Source organism: Phacochoerus africanus, chromosome 5 (genome assembly GCF_016906955.1).
Source record: "Phacochoerus africanus isolate WHEZ1 chromosome 5, ROS_Pafr_v1, whole genome shotgun sequence".
NCBI classification, from domain to species: domain Eukaryota; kingdom Metazoa; phylum Chordata; class Mammalia; order Artiodactyla; family Suidae; genus Phacochoerus; species Phacochoerus africanus.
Genome location: NC_062548.1, coordinates 50928143 through 50943605, shown reverse-complemented (window position 1 = coordinate 50943605; position 15463 = coordinate 50928143). Strand labels below are relative to the sequence as shown.

General features: G+C 48.1%; 1 protein-coding gene across 2 annotated transcripts in view; it reads right to left on the bottom strand.

Annotated features, from left to right (window-relative positions):
• The window catches only part of STARD7 (StAR related lipid transfer domain containing 7), a 37266-nt gene that overhangs the window by 18846 nt on the left and 2957 nt on the right, over positions 1-15463 (bottom strand). Inside the window, exon 1 of one of the 2 annotated variants that reach the window (XM_047781260.1) lies at positions 4795-5634. The exons of the other annotated variant lie outside the window; for it this stretch is intronic. Within the exon in view, the coding sequence (XP_047637216.1) occupies positions 4795-5117 (323 nt within the window). The 5' untranslated portion in view covers positions 5118-5634. Of the gene's footprint in view, positions 1-4794; positions 5635-15463 lie in introns of those variants that run through there. 2 annotated transcript variants of the gene reach the window in all.

Sequence of the window (15463 nt, the reverse complement as noted above, 5' to 3'; positions counted from 1 at the left end):
AGAAGGAGGAAAGGACAAAAGAGATTGTTCCCAGAATAGTAATAGTATCAGCAGATTAGTAAGAGGATCAAGGAAAGATAGTCAATGCTTTCCTGTCTCCAAAACTAGAGTCATTTCAACATTTGAGAAATGCTAGACTGAGGTCTATGAAAATTGAAGGCATAAAACCATGAAAACAGAAAAATAAGTATAATTATATTTGGCTCATCTAGGGGTCCTGACCAAAGTGTAGAGGTTGAGATAAGGTTCCAAAATTATTCAAATGAAGCCATCACTGTAGTTAGTAATTTCACTTAGACACTGCCTGGCTTCAATGATCCCCTCCTCAAATTACCAATTATTGTCAAAGTTAGAGACCTTCAAGTACAAATGTTACAGGGCATACCTAGAAATAAGACATCAACTAGCTTGTTGTAATTTTGGGCGAACTGGTTAACCGTAAAATAATGAAGATAATCTCAAAAAAATTAAGTCAGGGAGTTACTGTTGTGGTGCAGCGGAAACAAACCCGCCAAGTATCCATGAGGATGCAAGTTCGATCCCTGGCCTTGCTCAGTGGGTTGGGGATCTGGCATTGCTGTGAGCTGTGCTACAGGTCACAAACACAGCTCGGATTCCGTGTTGCTGTGGCTGTGGTATAGGCTGGCAGCTGTAGCTCCAATTCGATCCCTAGCCTGGGAACCTCCATATGCCTTGGGTGTGGCCCTAAAAAGCAAAGAAAAAAAAAAAATTAAATCAGCTTTTATGCAGTTCTGACTAAGCAGGTGTAACAGTAAAATGCCCTCAAGTTGACAGTGGAAAAAAAAAAGGTTCCTTTAAGTCAAAAGGACCTTTTGTTGATCATCTATCTAAATTAATAGCACACTAGGTATTCTGAATGCCCTAAAAAAACAAAATGGGAAAATGGCTATTTTTCTTAATGAAACTACTGGCACTTACTTACTCAAAACTTCTAGAGCGATGAGTTGTACCTTTTTTAAAAAAAAGAGGGGAGACTAATGGAACATTTTCCCGTGGCCTTTCACATTTCTTAACTTCCTTCCTCTTTTGGTTCCTGTAAATTTTTTTTAACGTTCTAATAAAAAATTACAGCTACTTATTCTTCCACAAGAGTTGGCCTGAGCTCAAAGAATGCCAGCCAGGACCAAAAATAGTGATTAAAAGTTATTTTGTTTGATAGTTTAATTGAAGCCAATTGGTAAGAATACCAGATTAACCATTAAAAGACCTGATTTCTATACCTGGCCTATCAGTGAGCCAGTCACTTTGTACAAGTTACTTCTTTTCTCGGGTTTTCTTTCTGATTCTCAATTAATGAGTTCCTATTTTTTTAAGATTTCTTAAGTACAAGAGAATAGAGGAGTTCCCTTCATGGCTGAGCAATTAATGAACCTGACTAGGATCCATGAGGAAGAGAGTATGATCCCTGGCCTTGCTCAGTGGGTTAAGGATCCACATTGCTGTGAATTGTGATGTAGGTTGCAGATGTAGCTTGGATCCCACATTGCTGTGGCTGTGGCGGAAGCTGGTAGCTACAGCTGCGATTCGACCCCTAGCCTGGGAGCCTCCATATGCCATGTGTACCGCCCTAAAAAATAGCACCACCCCCCCAAAAAAAGAGAGAGAATAGAAAGCAAGGTTTTTTCTTTATTATTCTGAAAAGAAACTACTAACATAAGAAAAAACAAAAAGCACACATTCAAAGAGAGACCCTCACACCTCATCACTTCCTGACCAAGTGAGCAGTATCAGAATTAGTTTGTACCAGACAAGTTGGTACAGAAACTGCACAGAAGAGCCAAAGGAGTGATTCAGGGGCCGTCGGACAATCACGCTCATCTTCCATTATCAGTGAAAGAAATGCACTTGTCCCGAAGCACTCTCAACTCTGCTCCACTATGGAAGTGACCCCAAATATCTCACTGGAACAACAAAATCTAAATCTTGCAAGCGAGCTATGAAAACCTCAGCAGTGTCTCCTTTAAAGCAAACACCAGTTTGGAATAGAAATGTTATAAAAATGGTTGATTACAACCATAAATGTAATAAAATTCACTGAGTTTTAAAAAAATAGGAGTTCCTATCCTGGCTCAGCAGAAATCAATCTGACTAGTTCCACAAGGACGCAGGTTCGATCCCTGGCCTCACTCAATGGGTTAAGGATCCGGCACTGCTGTGAGCTGTGGTGTAGGTCATAGACATGGCTTGGATCTGGTGTTGCTGTGGCGTAGGTGGGTGGCTACAACTCTGATTCAACCCCTAGCCTGAACCTCCATATGTCATATGCCGCCAGGTGTGGCCCTAAAAAGACAATCAATCAATCATTCAAGCAAGCAAGCAAGCAAACATCAAGCCAAAAAAAAAGGTAACCTGTACCTGGAATATTTTATTCAATAAAATATAAGCTTTGGAGTTCCCATTGTGGCTCAGCGGGTTAAGAACCCAACTAGTATCCATGAGGATGCCGGCTGGATCCCTGGCCTCCATCAGTGGGTTAGGGATCCAGTGTTGTCATAACCTGAGACTCACTTGGATCCCAAGTTGCTGTGGCGTAGGCTGGCAGCTCTAGCTCCCTAGCCTGGGAACTTCTGTATGCCAAAGTTGCAGCCCTAAAAATATATATATAACAAGCTATGAAAACAAAGGCTTAAGAAATCACTGCACAACCAAAACACAGTTGAACGGCCTATTATTTGCCTCCCTATCAAGGTAACACTAAAAAATGGACAACTTGATCAAATTTTAAGTGTATGACTGAATTCAAGTATAACTAGACACAGAGTGTTAAATGAGAGCCTTCATTGAACAGCTCTGAGAGGGGCAAAAAGGGCACCTTAAGTGTTCTTACAGGCCTTTGTCTAAGCTTCTGAAATTCCCAAGCGGGTTAATGCACAACACCGCTTCAGTAGTTGGATTAGAATCAAGAGTATTTCAACTGTCTGATTTCTTTCTGCCACTGTGGGTAGTGACTACTGACTCAAATGTTTACCACATCTGTCTCCTATCTTGTTTTCCCCCTCCAGTTCCTGCAAATGGGAGACCTACTACTAAACAGAGGCCCTAGGACACATCTTCCATAAAAATACATTAAGTAAGAAGAGGAATGGCATCTACCACCTCGGCCCCAACACTATTCAACCCCTACCCCCAAAACATCCGCCCTGTTTTGCACCTAGGAGCCCTTTCCTAGTCTTTCTCCTCTTTCCCAAACAGCTCCAACTGGGAATTTTCCCCTCAAACTTCAATTGTGGAGCATATTTCACCGTCAAAAACAGAATGAAAATTCAAACAAATAATCGGTAATTTCTCCATTTAAAAGTTCCCTTCCCATAAATCCTTTTATTTCTCACACCTGAGAACACCTTTAGACCAAATGAACTAGCAAAAGACCACTAACAGAAACTAGGCAACCCACCTATCATGCTTTGTTAGTTTGGCTGTTTGTAGTTACTATTTTATTTTTATGTATTTATTTATTTTGTCTTTTCTAGGGCCGCACCAGCGGTATATGGAAGTTCCCAGGCTGGGGGTCTAATCAGAGCTGTAGCCACTGGCTTACGCCACAGCCACTGCATCTCGGCATCTGAGCCACATCTTCGACCTACACCACAGCTCACGGCAACGCCGGATCCTTAACCCAGTGATTGAACCCACAACCCCATGGTTTCGAGTCAGATTCGTTAACCACTGGGCCACAACTGGAATTCCCTGGTTACAATTTTAAACTGCATTTACAAAACAGTCATCTTTCCTGCTAGGAAAAGTATCATTAGCTCTTGAGATACACTTGCATTTACCTACAACTCAACAGTGTTGCACAAACAGCTGCTTGGCATCTGAGTGCTATACCTCCAAACAGCTCACAGTGCTATTTTTACTGAAGTATTTCCACTTTTAATCTAACAAAAATGTGGAATTAACAGAAGAAATAGCTGGAATAAACAGATTTGCATGGAAAGGTCTTGAAATCACAGTTTCAGAGTTTAGGGGGCAGGGTGTGTGTGTGTTTGTGTGTGTGTATAGAAAAAGCACAGTTTAAGAATATCTGTTAGAAAGTACAGTGACAAGCAAGATCCGAAGCCATGTCTCCCTATGATATTATGTGAAAATTGTAAAGGTTCAGTTCAGAATGACCGATTAACACATTCGATCAATGGTTCTGCACTTTTCAGAGGTTTTGATGATGACAGCGTGATTTCAGAGCCTAATGAAACAGTACTCCCAGAGTTCTACTGGAAGTAGCAAATAAACTGACCTAGTTCTTCCAGGTTAAAATGTCTGGGTTACAGGTACGTTCGGGGAGGGCCAAATCGATTCCAGCATCATAACTCTGACATGAGTCACAATGACGAAAGAGCTCTCCTGGCCTTCCTCACGAAATTCACTTAGAATGAAGTAAATTTGTAAACTGCATAATTATTATTACACTTAGGTCAAAATTAAAACCTGCTTGGAATTTGCACTTTTCCAGATGTGTTAAAGATCTCGTGAACAGTAGTCTACATGTCTTCCATACCAATTTTTCACAATGTTATTTTAGTGTCTTGCTTCCCCAAGTCTCCCTCTTCCACTACGCCTTACACTTCGTGATTTCCAACTCGACAAATCAAATTAACACATAGCAATAAAGAAACAAGGCCGGCTACAATAGGAGCAAGCTACTTGCATCGTCACTTCCAGTACCACCGGGTCCACGGGAGAACCGGTAAGGCAGGCCCCACGGTCTAATGTCCCCACCTCCCAACCTGACCGGCCCCGCCCCAGGGAAAGGCACGACCTCGCCACTGAGCCCACCTCTGCAACTCCTCCTCCTGGATCCTCTCCTCGTCCCACACGAACACGCCGGCGAGCGCCGCCATCAAGGCAGAGGCATGGCCCGGGCGCCCCCGCAGCCGGCGCCAGAGGCGGCCGAGAAGGACGCGGCGCGAGCTCTCCGAGTACAGGCGGCCGTAGAGCTGCGCGATCTGCTGCGCCCGCCGCACGCGCAGGCCCGTCACGAAGCTGCACTGATTGGCCAGCAGGGAGAGCAGGCCCCCGCCCCGCGCCCCCGCGCGCCCGGCCGCCGCCGCGCCCACCAGCCAGGCGGCCAGGCCGGCCGGCGGCCTCCTCGGAAACATGCCGACCGCGCGCCCCGCAGGCCCCTGTACCCTCTGCGCTTGCCTCGCGCCCGGAGGCAGGCGAGGTCTCGCTCGCAGAGCGAAAAGAACGAGCCTGGGAGGGCGCAGAGCGACCTTCCGCCAAGTTCCCCTAACTGGCCGGCCCCGAGCTCGTCTCACGGTCTAACAAGTCGTTCATCTCTCTCGGCAGAAACCGGTGAGGAGTAGGTCAGCGCACCAGCCGCGGGGGCGGGCCCGTGACCGTGGCAGGAGGCGCTCCGGAGTTCGGGCTGGTTGCCCGGGTGGGCGACGGCAGTTCAGCTCTGTGGGCCCCCTACCACCTCGGCGTCTTCAGGCTGGCGCCAGGGGCCGCGGTGCAAGGCGCGCGGGAAGCAGCGAGGCTGGCGGCGAGGTCTCGCGCATTTCGCGTCAGCCACATGCACCCCCAGCCTGCAACCTTCTCCGGGCTCCACCGCCCGGCCCTGATTGGGCGCGGCCCGGACTCTCTGTGCTGATTGGCGGAGTCAAGTGCTCGTCACCTCCCCTTCCCACCCCTTCGCGGGGCGCGCCGGGACCCCTCACTAGCAAGGTAGGTGGCGCGGTGGCAAGCGCTAGTCAAGGGCGCCTCAGAGATTGACCGTCGGACCCCGCCGCCGCCATCTTCTGTCCACCCGACCCCGCCCCCCGAGGAGGCGCGGCCAGGTTCCTGTTACTACCCTGCGCGGTGCTAGTTCCGCTGTTCTGGGCGGCCCGAAGCCATCGTCTTGTTCACTGATTTGAGTCCAGGGTGGGGTCGGGTCTCTGCATTGCCTCTGCGGGGCCACTGGGGTGTCCAGGTTAGGAAGCCGGGAGCGGGACGGCGTAGACGCCTTTGGTGAATGGAGACCTTTCCTGGGCCTCCCCCGCTGGCTCTTCCCGACTTGACCGAACCCCTGAGACCGCCTCCCAGAGTCTGAGTCTGAGCACTCAGTCGTCCCTCTATGAACCCTCGACGCGAGAGTGGGCCAGTGTGACAGGCTGGGAACCCAGAACACTTTCCAGATTGCTGCGTGGGCAGGTGGCCCGTCATAGTCTGGAAATGCAGTAGCCCTTTGATAAAGGGCAGCAGAATGGAGTTAATTGGGGCAGATGCTCCTGGTCAAGTGTCCCTCTTTGACCCAACAAAGGTGGCCTAAAACCTATTTTGCACCACCCATGAACAACCTGGCTAAAAGATCTTATGGGCATTAAGTTGCTATTCTATGCCCAACCTCACTAAAACGAAATGGCTGGATGTCTAAAAATAGCAAGGCCTTACAACAGACTGTTTCCTTAATGTTTTAAAGCTTATATTAAGTACCTTATTGACAAACAAAATACTGTAAAAATATATCTTCGTGTGAAAGACTGCTCACTCCAAGGCAGTGCATTTAGAAGTTTTACTCTTAAAGTACCTTTTTGAGCAATTTTGTGTGTTCTTTTCCTTTTCTTTCTTTTCTTTTTTTTTTGTCTTTTTGCTATTTCTTGGGCCGCTCCCTTGGCATATGGAGGTTCCCAGCCTACGCCAGAGCCACAGCAACGTGGGATCCGAGCCGTGTCTGCAACCTACACCACAACTCACAGCAACGCCGGATCGTTAACCGCTGTTGGCTGAACCAACAGCATATGAAGTTCCCAGGCTAGGGGTCGAAATCAGAACTACAGCCTGCTGGCCTATACCGCAGCCACAGCAACTTGGGATCCAAACTGCGTCTGCGACCTACACCACAGCTCACAGCAATGCCGGAGCCCCCACCCACTGATCAAGGCCAGGGATTGAACCTGCATCTTCATGAATCCTCGTCAGGTTCATTATTACTGAGCCACGATGGGAACTCCGAAAAAATGTGCAAAATTGCCTAGAGTTCTCAATGGATGTTTGGCTCCTGAAAGATAAAATGTCAGCTTCAGAATATCATAACCTGGGACAGGAAGAATGGGTTGCACAGGAGAGTTAGAGGAAAGAGCACCAAACTGGGAGCCAGGGGGGCTGAATTTTGGTCTTGTATTGGACAGGCCTTTTTTTCCCCCACATCTGCGACATTTGGAAGTTCCTGGGCCAGGGATCAAATCTGAGCTGCAGCTTCGACGTATACCATGGCTGCAGCAATGTCAGGCAGGTCTTTTTTTTTTTTTTTTTTTGGTCTTTTTGCCATTTCTTGGGCTGCTTCCTCGGCATATGGAGGTTCCCAGGCTAGGGGTATAATTGGAACTATAGCTGCCAGCCTATGCCAGAGCCACAGCAACGCAGGATCCGAGCCGCGTCTGCAACCTACGCCACAGCTCACGGCAATGATGGATTGTTAACCCACTGAGCAAGGGCAGGGACCAAACCCGCAACCTCATGGTTCCTAGTCGGATTCGTTAACCACTGCGCCACGACGGGAACTCCAATTTTGTGTTCTTAATAAAAGATATTTCTCCAAAAAGAAAATGTTTTACTGAGAGCTAAAATTTAGATCTATTCAGGCTGCCTGATTTCACTATGGGGATTGGTATTGATGTTTATTTTCCCTCGAAGTAAGAAGAAATGGGTATGTAACAGAAAATAATATTTAATGCTTTGTTGAGCAAAGCGTTTCTCAATGATGGTAGTAGGATGGCCGGAAGGGGGTGTGAAGGGAAAGGTTGAATTTTCCTACAGTCCCTCTTCCTTTGATTTAAAGGAGCTTAGGATTTCTGCTTGTTTCTTTTTTGTTTTGTCTTCTGTTTTTATTTTGTTTTCTTCTGTTTACCAAAAATAAGTTCTCAGGAACTGTAGTGGAGGCCCTCTGATTGGGCCATTTTCCCCCATCTCTATTGCCTCTTTGCCCTCCATACAGAAACAATCAAGTTCATCTTCCAAAAAGCTTTGGGAAAAAAAAGACTTTAACTCTTCCTCTTTCTAGATACCTCCCCCTTCTTCCTTTTACAGCTATGATTTTGTTTTTGAAAGGATGGCATAAACATGTTTGCTGTCTCCATTTCTGTGGCCAGCTATCAATTCCTCTTTAGTTTTGTTTGTTTTTGTCTTTTAAGGCTGCACCCGAGGCATATGGAAGTTCCTAGGCTAGGGGTTGAATTGGAGCCACAGCAATCAATGCCAGATCCAAGCCTCGTCTGCAACCTACACCACAGCTCATGGCAACGCCAGATCCTTAACCCACTGAGCAAGGCCAGGGATCGAACCTGCATCCTCATGGATACACTTTGGGTTCATTTCCACTGAGCCACAATGGGAACTCCTCCTCTTTAGAATTTTAAAAATCCCTTTCTTCTACCCCATTCTCTCTACCACTTTGTTGGTCAGACCTTAACAGTACTCTCTATCCTAACCTCTTTTCCAATCCATTATCAACATACTTTGTTTTGCTTGTATATCCCCAGAACAGCGTTAAGAAATTTGATTCCCTTTGTATATTTTTAAGTTGATCCAAATTCATCTTATATGATTAATTAAGATGTCTTATATAAAGAGTTCCTATAATGGCTCAGCAGTAACCAACCCAACTAGTATCCATGAAGATGCAGGTTGGATTCCTGGCCCTGCTCAGTGGGTTAAGGATCTGTTGTTGCCATGAGCTACAGTGTAGGTCGCAGACACAGCTCAGATCTGATGTTGCTGTGGCTTTGGCGTAGGCCGGCAGCTGCAGCTCCAATTCAACCCCTAGCCTGAGAACTTCCATATACCTCAGGTGCAGCCCTAAAAAGATGAGAGGAAAAAAAAGATACCTTACATAAATTGGGTTCTGCCTATCAGACCTATAACATAAAGTTGAATAGGTCCAGGCATAACCCGTAGTAGACAGAAGTGGTGCATCCTGATCTGGGATGAGCCAGGCCAGGGGCACAGTAAGCCACACAAGCAGATGACCTCAACATCCAGGTCACCTGCCATTTATGCACTGAGCCTTCCCCTTAGCTCAGACCTATGGGTGCTTAGGGGGTGGAATCCCTTTACAACCAGCTGATAAAGGAGGGAAAAGGGCAGGCTTGCTTTGCTTACAGAATGTGTGTGAGTGCAAGCTGAAAATGAACCGCAGCTGCACTACAGCCCCACCCTAGGGTGATCTTGAAAGATAGAGGCAAGGGAAATTCTCCCAGTGAATAAATCATCCCATTGGTGCACCTGGGCATTCGCTTTGTGTTAACAGAAATGTAGCCAACGCTGGAATATATATGGACTCATGGCACTAGCAGATGATATGGCCGGTTGATCAGGGGCCCGGGAGGAGGAAAGATGAAAGACTAGGAGGAATAGAAGCATGTGGATGGATTATGTGTTTGGGCAAGAAGTGTACAGATGCCCACCAGAGAGCACTTACCATTGAAAGAGGCACTAAACAACCAGCCGGTTACCAACCAGACTAGTATCTATGAGGATGTGGGTTCAATCCCTGGCCTTGTTCAGTGGGTTAAAGGATCTGGCATTGCTGTGAGCTGCAATGTAGGCTGGCAGCTGCAGCTCCAATTTGACCCCTAGCCTGGGAACTTTCATCTGCTGCAGGTGCAGCCCTAAAAAGCAAAAAAAAAAAAAAAAAAAAAAGAGTCCCATTGAACTCTAATTCACAGTTGCTGCCAGGAGGTACTTTGAGCCAAGGGACCAGCAGTCAAGAAGCAGGAGTCACCATCCTGGCAGCAGTAATTGACTCTGATCATCAGAAAGAGCCAGGCTATACTTAATGGGAGCAAAAAGGAAGATGTTTGGCAATCAGATCTGGGTGTCTCTTTGTTACACCCGTGCTCAGTTTTGATGGTAAATAGATAATGCAGCAGCCAGGACCTAAAAAGGGTGTGGTGACCAGAGGCTTAGCAGAGGTAAGAATCTAAAATGGAGGAGGCATTGAAGAGGGTCAGCTGGGGCCTCAGGCCCAGCTGCAGGCACGGGGATCATGCTTTGTCTGTTTAACCATCAGTTTTCCCCAGAAAAAGTAGAGCTGCTCCCAGATGTGAGTCAAAGAAGTGGGTGTGAGTGGCCTAAGGAGTAGTGGGCACCTTGATAGCAGCCCAGGTTGGCCTTTGTGACGGAAGGGCTTCTGCCCCAGCTACTGGTGAACTGCAGCCCACAGTTATCGGCCCTCCTCAGGAACTGCCCCCAAGTAAAGAGAGCTTCCTCCCCAATCACACCCTTCTCTCTGGGGACAGCATGCATCCAATGACCAGCCAAAGCTGGGGGATAAAGGCCTGGTCTTCTCACCCCAACTTAGGACAACTCCAAAAGGCCATCCCAGCTTCAGAATTCCATGTGGGGTCAGCTGAGGCCTATGGTGAGACACTTGAGACCCCCACCTTCTCCGCCCTCTCAACACCCGACCAAAGCTGCTTCCTTCCCTTCCTCCACAGGTTCTGAGCCTGAGAGTACCCCTGATACCACATGCTAATCTCCATCTCATAGTAGGCTGCCCAGGGAACCCAACCTGACCCTGAGCTCAGGAGAGTCAGCCTATCCCGAGAGCTGGTATCAGGAGTTGGGTCACAGCCCTCTCTCTGCCTAGAAAATTCCAGAGGCGCTGCACACTCCCATATCCAGCCATCCTTCTCTGGTGTCCCTCAGGAGGTGCCCTTGCCCCATATGCCCTTCGTTATGGCTTGCAGGTTCCAGGTCCTGGACTGGACACCCTCTCTCCCAGTTTCAGGATCTGGCAGAGAGCGAGGAAGTACGTATGTGTTGGCTTAGCAGTGGCGTGTGGGGACATCATTTCTTGGGCATCCCACCTGAGGACAGGCATTCCCCCAGAGGGGAAATGGACCCGCACAAAGTTAATTAAGCTTAGGGTTTTTTCCCCCCATACCTGCGGCATGCAGGTTTCCGGGCCAGGGCTGGAACCTGTGCCACAGCAGTGACAATGCCAGATCCTTAACTGCTAGGCCACCTCCTAATTAGGATTAGCTCTGATGCCTATTATGCCTTAGTCCTTTTTCCCCCAAGTGCTTGGAAAGTAAATTTGCTTGAGTTTGATGTGACCCCTGGGCTCCAACTGTTAGGCCAAAAGTTAGGAGTAATTGCCTTCTCTCCCCTTCAAAACAGTATGTAACCCAGGGAGTTCCCGTCGTGGCGCAGTGGTTAACGAATCCGACTAGGAACCATGAGGTTGCGGGTTCGGTCCCTGCCCTTGCTCAGTGGGTTAAAGATCCGGCGTTGCCGTGAGCTGTGGTGTAGGTTGCAGACGTGGCTCGGATCCTGCGTTGCTGTGGCTCTGGCGTAGGCCGGTGGCTACAGCTCTGATTCAACCCCTAGCCTGGGAACCTCCATATGCCGCGGGAGCGGCCCAAGAAATAGCAGCAAAAACAACAATAACAACAACAACAACAACAAAATAACAGTATGTAACCCAAAGCTCTATATTATTCAGAATGGAGGAGTTCCTGTCGTGGCACAGTGGTTAATGAATCCGGCTAGGAACCATGAGGTTGCGGGTTCGGTCCCTGCCCTTGCTCAGTGGGTTAAGGATCCTGCGTTGCCATGAGCTGTGGTGTAGGTTGCAGACACGGCTCGGATCCCGTGTTGCTGTGGCTCTGGTGTAGGCCAGTGGCTACAGCTCTGATTTGACCCCTAGCCTGGGAACCTCCATGTGCCGCGGGAGCGGCCCAAAGAAATAGCAAAAAGACAAAAAAAAAAAAAAAACAGAATGGAAAGTGTTTACAATATTCATCAGTGTGTGAACTCTCTTCATAGCAGACCCTTAATTCATAACCTAGAACCAATTCATGAAAGCATCTGTTTTTGTCATTAAGAATGGAACTGTACATGAAAATGCAAGACCGAAGACACCTCAGATCAACTCGTCCCAGAACCAGATCAAAATCCCTGGTGAGGAGTTCCTGTTGTGGCTCGTTGGGTTATGAACCCAACTAGTATCCATGAGGATATGTGTTCGATCCCTGGCCTCGATCAGTGGGTTAAGGATCCAGCATTGCCATGAGCTGCGATGTAGGTCACAGACGTGGCTCAGATCCTGCATTGCAGTGGCTGTGGTGTAGGCTGGCAGGTGCAGCTCCCATTCGACCCCCAGCCTGGGAACTTCCGTATGCTGCAGGTGTGGCCCTAAAAAGGACAAAAAGATAAAATCCCCGGTGAGATTCATGTCAGGCAGCCTCCACCAACCCCAACTCTGGAGCAAGGCTTCCTGGCCTCATGTGGGCAAGAACTGCCCCTGTTTTCCCAACTGGACCGTGGAGGGCTGGGAGCACCTAGGATAAAGTGGCACAACACACCTCCTACTGTTTCCGTCCTTCCCTCAGATCCGTGCTTTTCTGGGTCAGCTCAAGTTACCATCATCTTTAGCCTGGCCCAGTTCACAACAGGAAGAAGCCCAACAGCAGGGGCTGCTGGCCCTGGGAGTGACCTGCTCACTGTAGTACAGGGCTGACATAGGATCTTCGGGTACAGAGACTCACAAGCAACTCAAGACCCAGGTACCAGGGTCTAGAGGTGCTGCACTAGAGCAGCCCAACCAGGAGGCAGGCAGGAGACAACAGGGCAATGAAAAACTGCATCTCAGAGTGTTGGCTTGAAGCCCCTTCAGTCCCTCCTGCTTAGGACCTCGATAGACCCACCTCTCTCTCTCTCTCTCTCTTTTTTTTTTTTTTTTGCTTTTTAGGGCCACACCTGCAGCATATGAAGGTTCCCAGGCTAGGGGTCGAATTGGAGCTACAGCTGTCAGCATACAACACAGCCCCGGCAACACAGGATCTGAGCCGTGTCTGCGACCTACACCAAAGCTCATGGCAATGCCAGATCCCCAACCCAGTGAACGAGGCCAGGAACTGAACCCAAAACCTCATGGTTCCTAGTCAGATTTGTTCCCACTGCGCCATGATGGGAACTCCTAGACCCATCTTAAGTGCCACCTTCCATAAGGCCATTTCTACCTTTGGAAACCTTACCTGTTTCCTTCTGTGTGCAAGGAACTCCATTAGGTGTAATACTCCTGTCCTTTCTCAACCTCAAGGATGGTAAAAGATGACCATTCTGGTCAGGGGTGGGGGAGGGGACAGTCATGCCTAGGCCAGCTCCATCCACCCCTCCTTCTTAGGAGTAGGCTGCCTGCAGGATACAGGATCCCACTGCTCTGATGGAGGTGGGCTCCACACCTACAGGGGTCAAGGGTCAGGGAAGGCTGCCATGACTGGATGGGTTAGTCAGGCTCAGTACAGGATTTGTGCAGCCCACTTGGCTAACGGACCTAAAATGACGTCCTCCAACCCAGCCTCACTGCCAGTAATAAAGGGGATATTTTGTCAGCCACTCCTTTATTTCTTACTTTCTCAAAGAGACCCTTCTCTACTTCTACAGCTTCAATCTTGCCCTTCTTTGAACTCCCACTGCATTTCTAGAATGACCTTCCAGGATTTGGGTAACTGCCTTCTTTCTTTCCCTCCCCAGCTAAGACGCTCCGGGATGAGACACTCTGGAGACAGAGATGAGGGGAGAGAATAACTTGAGGAGACAGACGTGGAAACGAGGACAAGGCCATGTCATGTTGGCTAACGGGGGTTTTAGACAAGTCTGTGCCAGGGGCGTGGGGTCAGGGGGAGGCAGACTCCATGGGGAAGGGGAAAGCTGAGAATGTGGGGCAGCTCCACAAGCCCAGCTCTGTGTCTCAGCTGCTCAGCTTTCATTCCGCAGTCTCTTAGGTTGCATGGAAAAGGAAATCAAAGTACTTTTCATGCAAAAGGAGCTCCAAGTGCTTTGCCCCTCATCCACATAATTCTATTCCCAGCATGAGGGGTTGACAAGTGGCCCTAGACCAAGCCAGTCAGGGCATTCAACCCCCTTGGCCACAGGGACTCATTCTGGAACAATATCAGTCCCAAGGGAGTTCGACCAGAGCGCGCCCTGCGACATTTGTAAACTGCAAGGAAAGAGAGCTTGCTTTGTTTTCAGGTGAACTTAGTGTCCGGAGGAAAGCCGGAAGCCGAGCAGTCCTTGTGTCACCATCAGGGAAAACCCCGGCTGGAATCACAGCCAGCTTCTAGGGGTGGAGCTGAGAGAGTGCATGAGGTGGTCCAGACAGCACCTCTGGAGCCCCTGACTTCACTGCATTACTTGACTTCTGTGGTCCTCAGCCAGCAAATTCTGTTTTGCCCGAGCAATTTCAGTTTTGAGTCGTTTTGCAGCTAAAAGCGTACTGACTGAAAACACCCTTAGCTAAGATCAGAAGAGGTTTCAACATAAAGAAGGAAACTAAGTGTTGGTGAGAATGTGGAGAAATTGGAAACCTCATCCATTGCTGACAGCAACAAAAAATGGGATAGCTCTGTGGGAAAACAGCCTGGCAGTTCCTCAAACTATTAAACACACTGGCAGTTCCTCAAACTATTAAACACAGAGTCACCATGACCTAGCAATTCCTCTCTTAGGTATATACCCAAGAGGACTGAAAACATATGTTCACACAAAAGACTTGTACAGAAGTGTCCATGGCAGCATTCACAATAGCCAAAAACCAGAAACAACCCAAGTGTCTATCACTCCCGATGAACAGAGAAAACTATGGTGGAATATTAGTCGGCCACAAAAATCAGTGAGGGACCGATACATGTTATGGGCTTTAAAAATGTTATGCTAAGTGACAGAAGCCAGATACAGAAGGCCACATCCAGGAAATGTCCAGAATAGGCAAATTCATTGAGACAAAAAGTAACTAAGTGGTTGTCAGGGGCGGGGACAAGGACAGGAATGGGGAATTACTGCTGATGGGTACGGGTTTCTTCTGGAGAAGATAAAACTTCTGGAATTAGTGGTGCAACCTTATGAATATATTAAAAACCACTGAATTATACTTCCCAAGGGTACATTTCATGGTATGTGAATTCTATCTTAATAAAAATAAATGTGACAGAAATGTTAATAGGTAAATCTAGTTGAAAAGTAAATGGGAATTCATTGATGAGTTCTTGCAAGTTTTCGGCAAGTACCATTTCTTTTTTCAAAACAAAGTTGTTTTTTGTTTGTTTGTTTATGGCTGTATCCTTGGCAGGTGGAAGTTCCCAGGTCAGGATCAAACCCACACAGACCTGCAACAAAGCTGTGGTGGCACTGAATCCTTAACCTACTGCACCAAAGGGAAACTTCCCAGAGTTGTTTTCTTAACCCACTAATGAAGGCCAGGGATCAAACCCGAGTCCTCATGGATGCTCGTCAGATGCGTTTCCGCTGAGCCATGAAGGGAGCTCTCAGAGACAAGTGCCTTTTAAAGGTCACACAGGAGTTCCCGTTGTGGCTCAGCAGGTTACAAACCTGACTAGCATCCATGAGAATGTGGGTTCGATCCCTGGCCTCACTCAGTGGGTCAGGGATCCGGTGTTGCCATGAGCTATGGTGTAGGTCACAGGTATGGCTCAGATATGGTGTTGCTGTGGCTGTG